We start from the raw sequence: 19,308 nt of genomic DNA on the forward strand, positions 1-19,308 counted from the left end.
AAGACGGTTCAGAGAAGGGATGCTGATGCAGCGACAGAGTGGTTATGTAAGTCATCAAATCCACTGAAAGAGAGGCAGGAAAACAGCACAAACGTTTTTCCATCCTATCCCCATAGTTATCAGTGTCATTGGCAAACAGAAATGAGGTCATTTCTGGCCCTTGCTTGCCCTAGGGTTAGGGATGAAGAGCGGATGTAGAGACAGAAACAGGCACGGTCCACAGACTGGAGCGTTCTAAGCTGCTAAGGGCCAGTACATTCTATGCTCAATACAGGAAGGAACACTGTTATTGGCAGGGTGTCCAGGCCCCCTTTCCACCTGCTTTAAAGGACCCCAATGACATATGTGGAAATAACTGCAATTACCTGTGGTGTTACATTTCCATTTATCTAAAGACAGGATGGCTCGAGCAGGGGCCAAAAATGCAAAAGCACTGGCCTGAAACAGGGGTAACCTAAAAGAAACGAGACCAAAACCATGATCACGGCATCGGGAACTACCGAGGTAGTTCACTATTTGACAGCTTAACAGTCTTTTCCATAGACAAGCAGCACATGAGTAAACACAGGCACACCTGTAAAGAATCTCCGTAAAGATCTACAGCACAGAGTTGGGGCCACTAGCTTCTCCAATCACCCCCCTCCCCAGCTGCTCTGGCCTCAGGTAGTTCCAGGGGACCCCTGTGGTCAGTGCTAACACCCCAACACCAGTCCAAGGTGTTTCCTCTCCCCCTGGGGTGGTCACTGGGGATTTGGGCTTCCCTCTTCCTGCTGAGCTCATAGGCTCCCTAATAAACATCAGTGCACGACCCTCCTCCTCCCTTTCAAATTCTTATTCATTATTCCACTGCTCCATCCTGTGAGTTAAAATCTGCGCTAGTCACAGATTAATTAAAATCGTAGTAATAGTCTCTATGTATCCAGAAGGAAAGTTGTAAATTAGAATAAGAAAGTACAGATAATAAGTGTTCTGTTTAATCATACAAAAAAATGTATTCTAACACATTTTAAAGGGTTCAGAAACCTGGTAAACTTCCCATTAAATCTCCTGCCCACATTCTCAAATTGAATGCAACTAATTAGATCACAGAGATTTTGCTATTTTTATTAGAAATGTAGAGTGTGTCAGCTAAGTTAACAGCATAAGAACTTAATCACTATTTTTCACAGTATTTGAGGGTAAAGTATAAGTTCTGCTCCTGCTGTCTGCAGGACTGTGAGGCCAGTTATACATCCTTAGATGACCTAGGCAGCCATGCCAGTGGCCTGGCTCATGAGGTAGGGACCCAGCAGCCTCCTGATAAGTTCTGTACCAGAGATGAAAACCACACAGAAAGACAAGTAGCCCTGGCCAAAGAACATCTGGCTGCTGGGCCATCCCAGAACCCAGTGTGTTCCTTTCTGACACACTCCATTGTCAAAAATGCTCTCCTGGCCATTTTAACCACGGTGACTTTAGTTAAGAGCAGGTAGGGTGTGGGCTGCAAGGTGGAGATGGGCCTCACAGTATACACAGCCAGAGGCCTTCCTGCCAGCCACTCACAGGGCACCCTCCACTGACCGAGTGGCTATAATTACTGGACTAAGGGGTCTGGAGCACAGTGCCAGTAAATGTGAAGGTCACCTCTAGTGGAAATGTACATCAAAGGGAAAACAGCCACTGGCTTATGGAAAGTCCTCACACAACATTTTAGGACTTTATTGCAGGTTAAAGGGATGTCAGTACACCATTAGGAGTGGATGTCATCTTGAACAGTCCGAATAACACCTATTTTACCACAGTTTCAGACTTCAAGCAAGGCATCCTGGGGCAACATAACATGTATATTGAGTTGAATATATACATACATACACATTCACATTCTTGGTGGTGGTGGGGTTCTCATGATGTAGCCCTGGTTGGCCTAGAACACACTATGTAGAGCAGGCTGGCCCCAAACTCCAAGATCTGTCTGCCTCTATCTCCTGAGTGCTGGGGTTAAGGGTGTGCAACAGGTCCAGCTGAACTGCACTTAGAAATCTTGACCATCACACTCATTGGCTATTCCTGGGAAGTGATAGAAGTCAAGGCTGAGTTCCACTCCTACATCAAGCCTCCCTCTGAACCTGATCTCAGCACTACGGTGAGCATTTTAGCTAAGACAAAAAGGGTCCTAAGAGTGAGGCTGCAGAGAACCTCATCCACTGACTGGGACTCTGGGATCCTGAGCAGGTGATACTAGAATAAAGTCTCCTAAGACGGGCTATACAAGCTGCTTATGCTGGCCTCGTGGGCTCACCATTTTCAGCCAGATACCTGTCTGCATAGGTTGGTAATAACACATGATTTACTGTGGGCTCTAAACTGTGGCCACAAATCAGAGACAACACTAAATTCTCAGGAAATGCTACAAAAGCACACAGACAATTAATAGGAGTAGTCCTGGGTGGGTAGGTGGGGTATTTCCCAAGGAAAAGACTGGACCTGGCATGAGAACATTGTGAAATCAGTCAATGCTCTGTTCGTCTGTGTCCATAGCACAGCTTCTGATTCCCAGGGTGGCAGGGTGGGGAGTGGGGGCACAATTCAGAATCTTTAGAGGGTATTTTATTTTTACCCTTGTGTCTTTGTATATGTATGCCAGAAAAGGGCATGGGATTCCCTGGAGCTGGAGTTATGGTGGCTGAGAGCTGAACCTGGGCCCTCTGTAAGAGGAGCATGAAGTCTTAAAGGTTGAACTCTTGATTGTTCAGCCATCTTTTCAGCACCACATCTGCATTTCTGAATCATCACTTCAAGGTGCAGTGGAGCCTGTCAAACGTCCCTAACCCGCCCCCCCCCCCCCCCGAGTCCCTTGAGCTAGATCAGTGGTTTTCAATCTGTGGGTCCAGACCCCTTGGGGAAGGGGTCACAACCCTTTCACAGGGTCACCTAAGACCATCCTGCATATCAGCTATTTATTTATATTACAATTCATAATGGTAGCAAAAACACAGTTATGAAATAGCAACAAAAATAATATTATGGCTGGGGGTCACCACAATATGAGGAACTATAAAGGGTTGAAAACATTGGGAAGGTTGAGAACCACTGTGCTAGATGAAGGAATTAATGATTTTGTCACTTGAACACAGTGACTTACTGATTTTAGATTTGCAATCTTCTGACTAGCTCTGTTAATGCTGTGCTAAAGTTAAATACTGAAGTTTTTGAATACTACGCTTTTATTAATAAATTTTTCACATTTGGGGAATGTAAGATTGTTTTTAATATGTGGACAATTCACGTCAACTTCTTAATGTGTTGCCTGTTAGGACAGATGTCAAGTGTCCAGCATCTGCCAGACACAGGCACAGCTAAAAGCAGATATGATGAAAAAGCTTCCTGGGGTCCTGAGGAGCTTCTGCTGTGAAGGAAACAATAATCGTGGTCACCTAGGAAGATTAGCAGTGTGACTAGGATGAGATGCTGTGGGGCTCTGCCACCTGTCACTTATGCTTGTCTTAAAGATTGAGAGGCACCGAGTCACGTGCTGAGGGGCTATAAGGAACCAAGACAAAGAAAAAAGAGGTGTAAAATGGGGGCCACAGGATAGATACGGGACACCCAAAGAACACAGACCCTAAATCTCAGGGGAAGGCTCAAAGAGGGACAGTGAAGGTGAAAGGGGACCCATGGTACCTGTAGGCAAAACAAACAAACAAACAAACAAACAAACAAACACTGAGGGGATTAAGCTCTGAAAGGATCACTGTGAGGGAAATGGGACATGCAGCTGTCACCTAGAAGCTATTCTCAGACATGAAGGTTGAAGCAAGCCATAGAGTTCCATCCAACAGGCCATGGCATAGCTCTAGGTGTGATTCTTGCCTAACTGACTTCCAAGTCCTTTGGTGTTGACTCAGGTGACTAGCTGGTTATGGCCAGCGCCTGCTAGCCATTTAGCCTCTAATGGCTCCCTTCCACACTGGCCTGCCCTTCCTGTCCTGAAGCTGTAACTCCCTGATGGGAAGACGCAGCCTTTTCATTCACAAACTTATTCGCAGGACCAATAGTAAAGAATTTAAGGAGCTACTTACAAACATGCTTGGAAAGGGGTTTTGTTAGAGGAGAATGAAGAAGTCAGGCTTTCCCAGCATTGGTTTAGGTTGGGAACAGAGCAGAGGGAACACTGCAATCACTCCAGAAGGAGAATGAATCACCCCAGGACACCATTAGAGAACGGCCTTCAATAGTTCAGAAGGTCCGTGTTTTGCAAAAGCACCAAGAAGGTGCCAACTCTATCTGCCCCGACAGAATCCATCGCTGCAGTGCAGTCCGCTCTTTCTCAACACACACAACCACCAAACCTGACGCAAAACCTTCCATACCAGACGAGCCTTGATCTCAATCATCTGGACTGCAGAACAATTGAAAAATAATAATCCTTAAAAGAATCAAATAGGCTTGGCTCTAAGGAACCAAGTTTTACCACTCATCAACCAACCACCAAGAGTATGGACTAGATGTCTTTGAAGAAAAGCAAGTGATGTACCAAAGAAAACTTTTTGTAAATTAGTAACACTTTGCTGTTATTTACTCATCAACCAATCAGCTGCTGGGAAACAGATTACATACCTAAAATATTTTACTCAAACACTTGATCAGGCATCAGTTAGAACCTTCTATATCTCCCAAGGGAAAAAAATGAAAACAAAAATGCAATCTAATATTCAGGCATAATTATATTCCTCTAGTTTCTAAAGCATTTGCAGTTCTTCCCACACCCAGTACAATCCAAGCCTGTTTGCCACATGCTAAGCATCCTGGCAAGGAGACCGCTCAGTAACTGCTCGTTACTGAGTCACACCGGAACCCATCAGTCAGGATGGCCCTCTGGGAGAAGGTACTTATTTAAGGTGGTGATTCTCTATTCCATCATGTGAGAATGTTTTCTCTCTAATAACAATCTGCCAGGTGATTCTTAGACTGTGTGATATTGCCACTAACTTTACATTCTAGCATGAGGTTTAGATATTATCGTTCTCTGGTCATTAATCAATCAATAATTTAAGATTTTTAATCAGGATCTTACTATCTATGTTTATACTGACTTTCCATCTACGTTTATAATTGGCATCCTTTGTAACCAGTGTTTCCCTGGTTGTCCACTGCATCTTCATTGCCCCTTTCTCTCTCCTGAACACCACTGCAGGCACATGAATTCTTTTCATTCAAAGTTTTATAACTTGTTACTATGAATGTTCTTAATAATTAAATTGCCCAAACCTGCCTAAAGTGGCCTGTTTAAGGTGGTTCCTTTTTCTTTTCGAGAGCCCTCCCCACAATCTATCATTTTTTTGAGCACATCTTAGCTTTCTGGTGTGAGACGTTTCAGGTTCAACGTGTCCTCTCAGTCCCCACTCTAAGCCACCTGCTAGAGAACAAGAGTCCACTACACTAAAGGATGGCGTGAAGAAACTAGACCTGGACACTACTGGGCTGACTACTGCTGAGGTGTTGCTGTTCCTGAGCCCTGTGTCCAGTAACCAGAAGTGAGGTTAGGTAAGCAGGAGAGAGAGAGAGTCAAGGAAGGGACACTTTCACACCAATGTACATAAAATAAAGTTAAACAAATTATTTAAAAAAAAAAAGGGGGGGGTGTAGAGAGCTGGGTGGTGGTGGCTTACTCCTTCAACCCCAGCACTCAGAAGGCAGAGGCCGGCCTGGTCTACAGAGAAGGTTCCAGGACATCCGGGGCTACACAGAGAAACCCTGTCTCGAAAACAAACAAACAAACAAACAAAAATATACCGAGAAGAGAACAAAATTTTTAAAGCCACACACAGCTTAATCCTGACACCTTGAAGATTTAAAAAACAACAAAAAAGGGCTAGAGAGATGGCTCAGAGGTTAAGAGCACTGACTGCTCTTCCAGAGGTCCTGAGTTCAATTCCCAGCAACCACATGGTGGCTCACAACCATCTGTAATGAGACCTGGTGCCCTCTTCTGGCCTGGAATCATCCATGCTGTGTAAGTAATAAATAAATAAATCTTTAAAAAACAACAACAACAACAAAAAAAAAGAGCAATCTCAGGTAGCATGGCCAACATCCCAGCCACAAAAAACATGCAACTGAGGCAGGAGAAGCTCAGGCCTCAGGAGGAGCTGGGTCAAATGACCTCTGTCCCACCCAAGTCAGGACATGCCTGCGTGGCCAGGGTGCACACCCACTCCTGTAACATTCGTCAGGGACATGCTACTCCACCAGGCTTCTGTCTCCTTTCCAGAGCTCAGGTAATAATGACAGCTCATGGAACTGGCAGGGGCAGGCACTACCTTGCATAACACTCAATAACATGCTTATTATTATTTTACATCAGAGGGAATGGTCTTTGAGAAGCTAAGCAGCCTGGCCAAAGTCCCATGGCTGTAAGTGGGCCAAAGAGACCCAGGCCACTGAGTCCATAGCTCCAGTGAGGCTGACTAGAAATGGTGTCTTTCAAGGTCATTTCCCTCCAGGTTTTCACTGGCCTCTCATCTCACTGTACTATTTAAAATGCTTCCTTAGTGAAGTAGGCAGTAAACTTTACTTGTGGGGAAAACTCCACAACCAGCTATTACTGCTGCTTGGCATGGCAGAGTACAAAGGGCCTAATATCACCGACAAAGTAGCTGTGGTGACACATTCACCCTGAATCATCCCTGCCTCTGGCCCCATCTCCCAGTTCACAACAAATAAGAGACTGTGCAGCAGATTAAACAGCATCATGAGAACACAACCAGACAAGCTGGGATCACAAGTCGATGAGACACCTGGTCTGGACTCTAAAAAGATGATATAGGGAGGTAAGAGACCAGAGACGTAGCAAGTAAAGCAATATGAGCTTAATTGGACCATGGCTTAGAGAGGCTTAGGGAACAGTTATAACACATATTTTAGGGACAACTGGGGAAATTAAATGTGGACTACAGATTAGATGATATGACAGAATAATTATTTTCTCGTTGAGAAATGGTGTTATGGTCACTCAGAGACTATCATCCCTATGATAGTTTAAGGTGGGCCATCATGCTAACTGCAATCTTATTTTCAACTGGTTCACAAAAACTAAAACAAACATAAGACCCCTCAGGGGTGAAGAAACTCGGGAAAACTTTCAACCTCCCTAGATAAATAACCACTACGCACTCCAACAATATGTATGTTCAAGGTCCCCAGATGCAAGACCCAGAAGTGTACTGCCCTTAGTGAGTCTCATACACACACACACCCTGGCCACAAGAAGCTAATAAAACAGAAGACAGAGTTTCTCCTACGGACAGTGGCTAAACCAGAACTTAACTGATCCAGTGGCTCTCAGCAAAGGAATCTCTGTGTGCCTGAGTAGGTTTGTGCCCGACCACAAGGGGCCCCTTTGGTGGTCCCTACCCTCTTACACTACTGGGGGATGACGGAGTGGGCAGGCTTGAGGAGTCCTCTAAAGCAGTGGGGTTCTCTCTCCCCTAGCCACAGCCGTGAGAAGAATCAGTAAGGCAGAGGGGGAAGCACAAGCTTCAGAGCAGCTCTCTCCACAGGAAATCAGGGTGTCTGTGCAGAGGTGGGGGCCTCCAGACAGGACAACTAACTGCAGGCTGGCCGGCTGTGGGTTAGGGAGACTCTGAGTGACCCTATCCCCGTGACAGGGAGATTTAAAAGGGTTGGCAGCAGCTCTTAGAACAAGCTCAGGGACAACTGAAACTGACAAACCAACGAACCAGAGCGAGAACTCTTCAGTCTCCATCACGGAACGAAGCAATGAAGACCATGACAGCAGAGTCCACGGGAAAAGCCAGGCAAGGAGGGAGAGGGAGGGGGAGAGGGAGAGAGGGGGAGAGGGAGAGAGGGAGAGAGGGAGAGAGGGAGAGAGGGAGAGAGGGAGAGGGAGAGGGAGAGGGAGAGGCATTCTACAAATCACCTCACCCAACAGACAGACGTTCTAGGGGGCAAAACAGCCACTGAAGTCCCACAGGTGAAGGTGGGCCTCACAACCCCCAGGGGAAAAGATGGTGGTCCCCAAAGGCACGGAAGACATTCCTAGGCAGCAAAGTAGGGAAGGCAGGCCTGCGGCAGCACTGTACCACATTCCCTACAGCCCGGAGAGCGCGTCACCGTCACCGCGGGTCACCGTCACCGCGGCGGGGACAGCAGGCACCCCAGGAGGCTGCTACCCTGAGCTTAGCTTCAGGTCTGAGAAGGGACCCATCTATTTCATCATCTATGTGTCTCAAAGATCAATTTTAGCTTCTTTCATTTTTGGACACAGGACCTCGCTATGCAGTACCGGCTGCCCTAGAAGTCTATATATAGACCAGGTTGGCCTCAAGCTCAAAGTGATCCACCTGCCTCTGCCTCCTGAGAGCTAGGATTAACAGCGTGCATCACCTTTCCTGAATTCTATTTTATGAACAAGATAAAGCTAGGTTTTCAGGGCAGCAGAAGGGAAGGGGGAAGGACCCAACCCCGACGACCACTCTTCACTGCTCTCTAGCTTCCGCAGAATAGGAGGCCCACCCCTCAGAGGCAGGGCCCATATACCCTAGCTGCCCAGGGATGGAAGCCCGGGTGCCAACGAATGGCAGGAAAACACACATACATACAGAACCTATGACCAACACAGATAACCACCAGAGTTGGGAAATTCTGAGAATCTGCCAAGAAACCACAAAAGTTTAACATGAAAAACTTCTGCTACGGGAAGCCCACACAATGACTAGTAAAACCAAAGCACCGACTGCCTGCAATCTCTAGACATGGTGATGGGAACAGCCTAGCTCCTGGCTCCATCCTCCAGCGTCCACCCTTGCAGCTCCTTTGTGTGAACTGCTTTACTTGATCTTATTTTAAACAGGACTTTTAAAATGCCTCCTGAGATGATAATTCTCAGCACTGGTAATGTTCCACATTGCTATCTAACAGAACCAAAAGGATGCCCATCTCAGTTACACTCTACAACTGCCCAAAATAATCTGTAAAAATATACTAGATGGTTAAGACAAAGGCAACCACTGTCATCCAGGGGCACTGGAGGCAGCTTCCTCTCACCTGCCCAAAGGAGGCAGCTGCCTAAGGTCCTAAGGCCGAGAAGGTATGTCCTACTTCTCTTTGGTCACATGCTGCAAGCTAAGGCCTTCGGTACAGCCCCACCAGTGCAAGGTCCTAGTGCTCAGCCAAACCCTGGCTTGTGCCTAGTAAGAGGAATCCTGTGCTGGGTCGTAAATTACTGCTTTTGCTTCCACCTCTGTCGATATACTCTCTCATCCTCCAGGGCCCAAAACCCAAGTCTCTGGGACTTATCTCTACCATTACCAGCTCCTCAAGTCACAGGCAAGACATCACCTCCCGTCTTACGGCCCTATACAATGTTCTGGGGTATGGACATCATCATATGTGCATAGTCCTATCTGCTTGCTACCTTGAGTCACTTGTGCCTTCTACACAGATGAGTCACTAGATATCTGTGAGGTTGTCAGTACTTTTCTTCTTTTCAAAGGTCAAGAGTGGATACCACCCAGACCTCAAGAGCCACAGAATCCCACATCCCAGGCCCAGCATGATACCACAGCAGCCACTCTCCTGGATGGTGTGCACCATTGCCTGGTTCTTAGATGAGATACTGGCCTCCTGATAAACAACAAGCATGTGGCCACACCACACATGGTGAAAAGGGGCCTGCTACTCTTCACCCCACAGGGCACATAAAGCCTCATGAGCACACTGAACTCCATGCCTAAGCGCCGCTCCTTATTTCCAGTCCCTCTCTAGTTCTTTCTTGGCTGACTGCTATTTCAGGGGAGAAGAGAGATGAACTGCACTGACCAACACTGCTCTCCATGGGCTGATGCCCGAACAATGGGCACTAAGGGTGCCCTCAAGACCAAAAGCACTTCCCTGAGGTCCACTGCCCTCAGGTTCAGCAGTCACCTGGCCTGGCCTCTGGCATATGAGGATGCAGCTTACACAGGCAGATACAGCCACAAGAGAGAGCTTCCATCACCTCTCCATGTCAGCAACTCTAACAACTATAGGTCAAGCCAGCGGTTTAGGAAAAGTATTTCCCCAGAGTGCCTGCCATGCCCTGTGTATACAAGGTACAGCCAACAAAAGCTGCTCCACCCAATCCAAACCTGTGGCCAGAGTCTTAAGTATAACACAAAACACCAGTGTCACTACTGCCACATTTAACTCCCTGGCTTGAATGCTTTGTGAAAGGCCTGGGTTCATCTCCTTCCCCAGCACATCACTGACACCCCTGCTCCTCTCTTCTGGGCCCCTGGTGAGAACACCTCCAACCCTTCTGCTCAGTATAGGAGCTGCAGATTGTCTAAGGGGATCTAAGAACCACAGCTTGCCAGCCGCATGGCCAGGGGCAGACAGCTTCTCTCCGACAGCAGACCTGCAAGGGGACTGCCATTTGCCTCTCCACTCCACCCATACTGCAACCAGACACCCCAGCTGCCAACTGTCCCCTGGGTAGGGCAGCCCTTGAGAGCCCTGAGGGTCGATTCTGGCACGTTAGAACACAGGTCCCGGCTGCCTGCTACTCACTGTCCCTCTTGCTGCCGCGTCCCAGCAGGGAAAAGCAAGCCCTATTTGCCCTGTCTCCCAATGGATAAAGAGACAGAGCCACAGACTTTACTCTGAGGACAAGCAGCAGAGCCTTGGCAAGTAGGAGGCTATGCTGTGAATAGGGTTCAGTATGGAAAAGAGAGGAGAAGCTAGGAGCATTGCCTCCTGTATTTCCTGGCTCAGCTCCATACCCAGGTACCGGGGCTATGATGCAAAGGTAAATAAGTCAAAGTGCTAGCGCCAAGAAGGGCAGTGTGAGAGAGTGGGCAGACAGCAGAAAAGCAGCCACACTAGAAGATGAATCCAAAGACCATAAAACACAGGGGTAGAAATTCAGGGAGAACAGAGGACTTCAGGAGTCTCGGGAGTGGGGATGATGGGATGGAGGATGTGGAGGTGTGCTCCATGGGTGGGCCACTGGGACATGCAGGAGGGTGGAGCTCAGAGGCTCACCTGGAAACCTGGGAAAGGCAGAGAATCAGGGACAAGCTATGCACCAGGAAGAATGTGGCCTGGGCAGCCCAAGGAGGGGAGCAGTAGAAAGATGGCATGGGCTGGGAGTGCACAGAGTCACAGTGCAAGAGACCACATGGGAACTCAGTCAAAGAGACTGGGTCTGAATTACAGGAGAGGACTAGAAGGCACACTAAAGACTGGCAGAGCCTTGCCAGCCAACACTGGCAATAAAAAGGCTTTGTTTCCAGCTTGCACAATGGGGTAGTTTCCTTCATGAAGAGAAGAAACATGGGGCCAGGGACACCTTGTAAAGGTGGACTGGAGACCAATGGCCACTGGAATACGCTGTAACACCAACTGACCTATCCAATAGTGCTGGGCAAAGGGCCCAGCTCAGTGCCTTGCTGGGATGTGAACGTCCCACAGCACCCCATCTCACCTGCATCCAAATGTTGTCTGCAGCAATGTAGTGATTCCCACGCAGAAGAAAATGGTCCCGATGAGCTGGCTGGTGGCCCACTGGTCATCCCCCACACACATGGCGTCAGCCAGCAGAAAGGGCACGGCGATTGTGCCGCTGAAACACGTCAGGTAGTGCTGCTCGAGGAGAGACAAGGGGAAAAGTGAACCTGCCCTTGCTGTGGCTTGATTCGCCCGAGTGTTGCCCCCTGGTGTCTTTAAGACATACAGCCACGGGAAGGGTCTCCAGGTGTACAAGTTATACATCTGATCATGTCCATTCACAATTGTCACTTTCCCTTCCCTATCACCCAGCCGTATTAGGACACCACTGACATGAATTCACTTTGGCACAAAGGAAGCTCTCAACAGCAGCTTCGATAGTTCTCACTAGAGATACCTACTTTTTGTCCTCCCAACACTTCCCTAACCTGCTAACTGCCTTGTGCTGAACCATTCTTGCAGTATTGAAAGAGACCCGAGTTAGGCATACTCTAGGACTTGATAAGATCTTGTTTTGTTCATGTTTTATAGAGACAGGATCTCATTTTGGAATTCAGGGTGTACTGAAATTCACTATATGGCCCAAGTTGATCTCGAACTCCTAACCTTCCAGCTTCAGCCTTCTGATAATCAGAGATAACAGGAATGCACTGAACCCAGTTGATACACTCATATTTTATATCTGCATTCCTAAGATATTAGTCTCTGGAGTTCTTTCACTTCTTTTTAGCCCTCTCAGGTCTGGGGATTATACCACACAGTGAGTTCACAGCAGAAGGCATTTTCTACCTTGTTCTGTGGTCTGGTACCACTAGACAAACATTCACCTATTCCACTTGGGCAAGGTTCAGGGTACAGGCTACAGGACTCCTTCAGGAAGAACCCCCTGCTACTCTTCCTTTTAGGACCCCATCCTTACTCCTGGGGCTCTTGAAGAGAGCCCCAGCATTCACAATTCACTTCCCCTTTCCCCCTAATTTTCTATTTCTTTATTTCTGTTCTGCGAACTTCCTCTTTTTTGTCCCCACAGCTTCCCATTTCTGCCCAACTGAGAGAAACATACATATTGACTGCAACTCAAATGTGCAGGTATGTGTGTTCTGTCGAAAACGTCTCACAGCAGTGCACAATGTACTGTGTACTGTTAAGAGCAGGAGGCAAGAGTTGTTACTCCATTTGACTATTCTGGAAACATCTACAATAGAATGATCTGAAAGGTGGGCCGCTTATGTCAGGTCCAGGACACCTGGCCTGAGTGTGGTCTTTTACCAAGCCCACTCAGCCCTCCAGCTGCAGGGTGGGGAGGAAAACACAATCAGGCACCAGTGAGGGCCAAGTAAACACAGGGGTCTGGGCAACAAGACTGACTTCCCCAGCACCTAGGAAACCTTAGAGATCACACAAACCTGAGCAAGGAAATACAGAAACACACACCTCAGAACAGTGTTCAAACCCAGAGCAGTCAGAAGCCAGGCAGTGAGGCCAGTGAGGAGAGCCCCCACCCATCCCTTTTCTTAAAAAGCCAACACTTTCAATCTGTAGGCAGGGACAAGAGTCCTGAGGACAAGCAGCAAACCACAGTAGACCTGGCTACTGTCAGCCTTCCCTCCTGCTGGGAGCTACAGCAGACAAGGCTGGAGGCAGCAATTCCCTTCCTTTAAAAGCTAAGACCTTCTCTCAGGTCCTGGCCAACAGGCACTTGCCATGGTCATGGACTGCCAAGGTCAGGGATGGGAGGTCAGAGCTAAGGACTGCTTCCTCTGTGCTCTGCTTCCCTCCTCCTTCTGTCTGCCTTCCCACAGCTGCCTCCTTTTCCCTCCCCACTGCATCACTGTTTTGTTCTCCGAATGTTTCCTTCCCGGTTCTTTTCTTCTTCCTGCTGTTTATGAAATTAATGCTGAAAATTCGTATGCACCATTCTTGGAAAATAATCCATAATAAATCTTAATTAAAGATAAAATTTGGGGACTAGAGAGATGGCTCAGCAATAAAAAGCATCTATTGTTCTCTCAGAAAAAGGGAGGGAGTTCAGTTCCCAGAACCCTCGTCAGGCAGTGGGAATCCAACACCTATGGCCCCCGCAGCACCTGCAGCTGCACTCATACCCACACATAATACACAGCATAAAAACAAAGACTATGGGGTTGGGGGGGGGGCACACACCTCTAATCCCAGCACTCGGGATTCAGAGGCATCGGAGTTCAAGGCCAGCCTGGTCTACAGAGTGAGTTCTAGGACACTCAAGGCTACACAAAGAGACCTTGCCACAAAAAGAAAAAGAGAAAAAAGGAATCTCTTGAAAATCTAGCTGGTAGACAGTACAGGCATTAGCCCAGAGGTCACACACCCTGGAAGAACCATCTTACCTGCAACCCCAGGAATATGCACAAGTACCAGGGAGGAACATCCTCTATAGTGTAGATCATATCTGACCTCTGGGGATCCAGACTCCCGGTGCTGTCTAGGGTCTCTGCAAGAGAACTCTGCAAGAGTCGAGACGAGAAGAGGGGCTTAGTCACTGCCCAGAACGTTAGCTCTTCCAGCCTAGCACAGCCCTCTACTGCCCCGACTACATTCCATCTTTTGAGCACTGGTGCAGGGTTCAAGTACACTTGCTCAGAGAGCGAGTTCTCAGAACGACAGCTCTGTCTCCCTTGACATCAACTCACCCCCAAGAGCTCCAACCTGAGCAGACCTTCTGCCCAAGCTTAAGGACTCAGATTTTGGTTTTGGCTTAAAAAAATAATAATAAATGGGGAGTGGGTTGGAAGAGAATTCTGGAGGAGGGAAGAAGGGGATCTGTGATTGGTATGTAAAAATGAATAAAAAAATTTTTCTTAATTAGAAAAAAAAGACCAAAATATTTCCAACATTTTATGTGACAATTTAATAAAGAATTTAAAATGTTAAGTACTACATGCTTTTGAAGGCCAAGATCACCAAGACTAACTCAACCTAGCTGTGTAGTCAGCCAGGACATCAGCTGAACAGAAGGCTCAAGGAAACCCTGTCTGTCTTTCTACACAATCTTAAAATTGCTCTGGTTTCTAAGATTACAAAGAATTAATTATATTTCTTAGAATCTGCCGTGAGTATCTCTGGTGGTTGGAATGAGATGCCTAGAGACCAAGTGTTAAATGCCCCTAGTCTCGGTCATTTGAATGCTTGGTCCCTGGTTAGGGGCTGTTTGGGGAGGACTAGGAGGCGTGGCTTTCTGGAGGAAGTGTGTCTCCGGGGCTAGGCTTGTCTGCTTCCTGTCTGTGGTTCCAGATTTAAGCTCTCAGTCGCCTGACTCTGCCAAGCTCCCTGCAGTAGTGGTCATGGAGCCACAAGCCCCAAATAAGCCTTGGTTGTGGTATTTTATCACAGTAATTAAAAATTAAAGAACACAGTATCTTATTAAAAAAATATTTTGTAACCTAGCAAACAAAGTAATAGGAACCAAAATGAAAATATTCCACAGAGAGAGAGGGGGGGGGTGGGGGGTGGGGGGGTGGGAGAGGATATCGTGACCCCGGAGCCCGTGTCTGACAGATCCAGCCCACATGCTGCTGGCTCCATGCACTGTCACCCACATCTCCTCGAAAGGGGGAGCTCTGTCTTGGGGTTGAATCCCTTTCCACAAACATGCTAGAGTTTTGCTTCATCTTCTACAGTTTAAAGGTACAGCTTAATGAAGCTGACATTTGACTCAAACGTTACAGAACGAGCATTTGCCTCTGGTCCAGCAGTGGTGCTGGCGGGCTTGTACTGCTGAATGTGTTAAAATGGTATTGTGTCTTTCCAAAGCTGTAGGAGCAGACATGACAAAGTGCAACGTATATGTAAAAGACTAGGAAAAGATCGGCTCGGAAGGCCTGAACCACTCACACCTCGCCTTGCAGAGTAGGTCTGGCCTTCCTGATACTAGCCCAGGTGCTTTGCTTTTGTCCTTGGGTTTTAAAAATCCTAATTATTACTTCTTCCCTCCCCGCCCCCGCCCCCCCAAAGCCTTGGGTAAGGTAACACTTACGCTAACAATGTGGTCTAGAGGAGGTCCTTAGGTCACTATTACCAGCTTGTAGTCTGAGAAGCAAGAATCTAAACTCAGCCACACAGGTGGCCAGCCATACCTAAGAGGTTGGGTTCCTGATAAAACTTTCCATGCCAAAGCTCCGATGAGCTTCTCTAGTTGGCAGCGTTTCGCGAGTGCCATCCATTGCTGCAGGAGAATTACAACACTGCCTGCCTGCCTGCCTGCCTGCACTGGGGGAAAGGCGACTGGAAAAATCAGGAATTTTATCCGCAGCTTCTCTCCATAAACAACTGTGAGGATGAGAACTGAATGGAATCTATGAATCATGAAGACACGATTGGACCCAATGACCATTCCTGAAACACTTGTCTACACTGACAGGACTATGGACATCCTGGGCTTACCATCCAAGGCCAACTCTGTCACATATCTTACAAAAACTGATATATGCTACAGTTTGCCCAGTGACCCCTGAAGGTCCATGTGTTGAAGGCTTCCTCAAGGGTGGCAACATCCTTGCCAGGTGGTGGTGGCACACGCCTTTAATCCCAGCACTTGGGAGGCAGAGGCAGACTGAGGCCAGCCTGGTCTACAGAGTGAGTTCTGAGACTGGCTCCAAAGCTATACAGAGAAACATACATGTGTGTATGTGTATATATGCAAATACAAGTATACACCTATACACACATACACACACACACACACACACATACACACACACACACACACACATACACTACAAACAAAATGCTTTGAAAGCCACATTGGTAGTTGAAAGTTCTGGATTTCAGATACGTATCTTAGGTACACCTACCTTGTATTTTTATTCCTATTTTTTGAAGGGAAAGCTGATGCCCAGAGAGTCATGGCAATTTCCTTAAGAGTCTGAGTCACCTCTGTAGTCAGACTTGACTTTCAGTCCTCAAGCTCTTAACCACTATTCTCAGGCATTCTGGCAAGGCTTTTAAAAATACCTAGATAATGACTCTTAAGGGCTTTTAACCTTAACTGCTACTAAGACAATTAAAACCTAGTAATTATGACTCTTCCATTACAAAACAAACATGCAGACCACCCCCTCACACACACACACACACACACACACACACACACACACACACAGTCCCAAACCAGACATCCTGGCCCTGCAGAAACACGGGGGGGTCAGGCAGTATCGGGGTGAGCACGGTACCTTCTCTGCGACGCCATTTTCCGTGGTGTAGATGGCCATGAGCTCAGTGTCTTCGTTGTCCTGCTCTCCGCTGGACGTGGCCCCTCCGTTGATCACCACCTGGGGAGAAGGCTATACTGAGAGGCTGCTTCCACACCAGCCACTCTGCTGTAGGGAATGTGGTTTTCCCAAAAGGCCTCCCATAATTCTTATAAGAGCCCTAAAATGCATTTTACATATCACAGCAGCCAAGTTCATTTTCTTAAATGAAACTGATGTATATAGGCCATCTTAAATGGGGAAATGTGCTATGACCCATAGGGTGGAGCTGGGTGAGCCAGAGCCCACCAGGGAAGACCCAAATGAAACATTCCAAAGAAACCTCTAGCCATAGGCTCCCCAACACCCTCCAGGACAAGGGAGGTGACTGATAAGCCAGTGTTGCAATTCGGGTGACCAGGTTGCTGCTGAGTGGTGGTGTCTAAGCTACTTTAGTTAAGATCACTTCTTCGGAACCACCAAAGCAACGGCCAGTCTGCTCGAGAAAGAGGAAGTGCTGCCTCGGAAGAGCAGGCCCTGCACCTTGCCTGAGCAGCACAATAGAGTCAATCCTGTTGGCGGAAATGTGGGTGAGCCAACCCCGAAGTTGTGAGCATAGGAGAGCTGTCCCCACAGGAGAGAGATCTTCCCCCACTCCATCAATGCCTGAGGCGGGTGAGAGAGCTGGCCCTGAGGTCCTAAGAGTGAGAGAGCTGTCCTTGCCTCTCATCAACTGCAGCACTCGGAAAAGTGGCCCCTATGCCATACCCGGGCAACACACGAGAGCTGGCCCCGAAGGTGTGGGTACAGGAGAACTGGCCCAGCCCCTTGCTCATCGCTGCAAGGGGTGAACCAGCAAGGGCCATGCAGGACAGCTCACCTTGGTGGTGAGTACAAGGGAGAGCTGGCGGACTGACCAATCCTGAAACCATGCAGGCCCAGAACCAGGGTTATGAGTTGGACCTCCCCAACATCCACACCATCTGTGGTCTGCTGGAGCAGTGAAGGGACCAGTCCTGCAGATCCAAAGCTGCAGGATCTCCACGACACAGGGCAACAACAGGGTAACCAAGAGAAGTTCCAGTGAGGGCCTAGCATTGATGGTGTAGCAGAAACAGAGGCCTCAAACCAGACCAAAGACTTTGCAGTGAACACTTGCAAGTAAAGATATCTGGATAAAAGTGGGTGGTGGTGGGGGGGCAGACAGGAAGTGTTGCAGTCAGAGGACTATAACTAAGCAGCCTGCTGTGTGTAGCTGTTTGGGATACTGGGAGACCAGCCCATCTTGGGATGGATTCAAAAGAGGTCTAGTCCCATGCTTGCCTCTTTGGTGAGAAACAGTATGATTTATCTCATTAGAAACAAGAAAACTAAAAGTATTTTCATTCCTTAACCCAATGGTTCCATTCCAGGGATCTCTCAAGATGCAATACTGAAAACAAAAGAGGCTTTAACCCCAAGAAAGAAACCTGTGTGAGATCAAGCATAAATGAAGTGGGGGCTCACAAGGCCCTACCCCCGGTGAGAAAAACAGGCAGCTGAGTCAGTTTTCTGTAGGGTCTGGCCTCTTGCAGGTTGCCTAAGCTCTGGAGGATGGCTCTACACCAGTGGTTCTCAACCTGTGGGTCAAACAACCTTTCCACAGGGGTTGCGTGTCAGATATCTGCATATCAGATATTTACATTACAAGTCATAACGGCAGCAAAATTACAGTTATGCAGTAGCAACAAAATAGTATTATGGTTGAGAGTCACCGGAACATGAGGAACTGTATTAAAGGGTCACAGCGTTACAAAGTTTGAGAACCATTTCTTTACACCCATGCACATAGAGCAGCATTAACTAGATTGTGCAATATGAAGAAGAGGGAGAATAGGGAGATTCTGGGAGAACTTGGAGGTGGTCAGGAAGTTGACTATGATCAAGATACACTGTATACTTGTCTGGCCTATACAGAACTCTGTCTAAAGGAAAAAGAGGATGAGGGGGAGGGGAAGAAGGTGGGAGGAGAGGACAAAAACTTTGAAGTTAACATACTGACAATGGGAAAAAAATCAAAAAAACTGTAATAGCATCAGCACACAAGCCAAAATTTAAAACAGAAGACAATAACGATATATTCCCAAATGTTAACAGTGGCTATTTTACCTTCCTTTTCCTTTTACACATTTTGGTAGTTTCCTATAGTGAACACAGTTTTTTCTCCAGGAAGGAGTTACTAAAAAGACTAAGGAGCTAAGCAGCAGAGTGAGTATAAAGTTCCTTGAACTGAGGAATTCCAGAGAGATTTCCAATACACTTACTTTTGTAGCTAAGGAAAATGAGCCAGCAAAAAATTAAATTTCTCATTCGAAAGCATGCAGACCCAAGTCCGAGTTTTAAAGTGTGCAGAGATCTCAGCACACTCTAATGGAGCAGAATTTTCTTTTATTACTTTAAGCAAAGGTCTGCTTTTAAAAGTATTTCTATCCTATAATCCTAGCTCTCAGAAGGCCAGGCAGGAGGATTGTGGATCTGGAGCCAGACTGGACCAGAGCAAGACTCCACCCCCCAAAACGAAACAAACGACAACAAAAACAGACAACACTCTAAGCCA

General features: G+C 47.4%; 1 protein-coding gene across 3 annotated transcripts in view; it reads right to left on the reverse strand.

Moving 5' to 3' along the window:
• Positions 1–19,308, reverse strand: part of Slc23a2 (solute carrier family 23 member 2) — a 98,492-nt gene that overhangs the window by 25,714 nt on the left and 53,470 nt on the right. For 2 of the 3 annotated variants that reach the window (XM_076570686.1, XM_006983989.4), the window contains exons 3-6: positions 16,695–16,793; positions 13,854–13,970; positions 11,465–11,622; positions 366–454 (exon numbers count right to left, since the gene is read on the reverse strand). In XM_076570686.1, the coding sequence (XP_076426801.1) occupies positions 366–454; positions 11,465–11,622; positions 13,854–13,970; positions 16,695–16,793 (463 nt within the window). The remainder of the gene's footprint in view (positions 1–365; positions 455–11,464; positions 11,623–13,853; positions 13,971–16,694; positions 16,794–19,308) is intronic. The other variant, XR_013050774.1, reaches the window with a different exon arrangement.

This window comes from Peromyscus maniculatus, chromosome 4, assembly GCF_049852395.1.
Source record: "Peromyscus maniculatus bairdii isolate BWxNUB_F1_BW_parent chromosome 4, HU_Pman_BW_mat_3.1, whole genome shotgun sequence".
NCBI classification, from domain to species: Eukaryota; Metazoa; Chordata; class Mammalia; order Rodentia; family Cricetidae; genus Peromyscus; species Peromyscus maniculatus.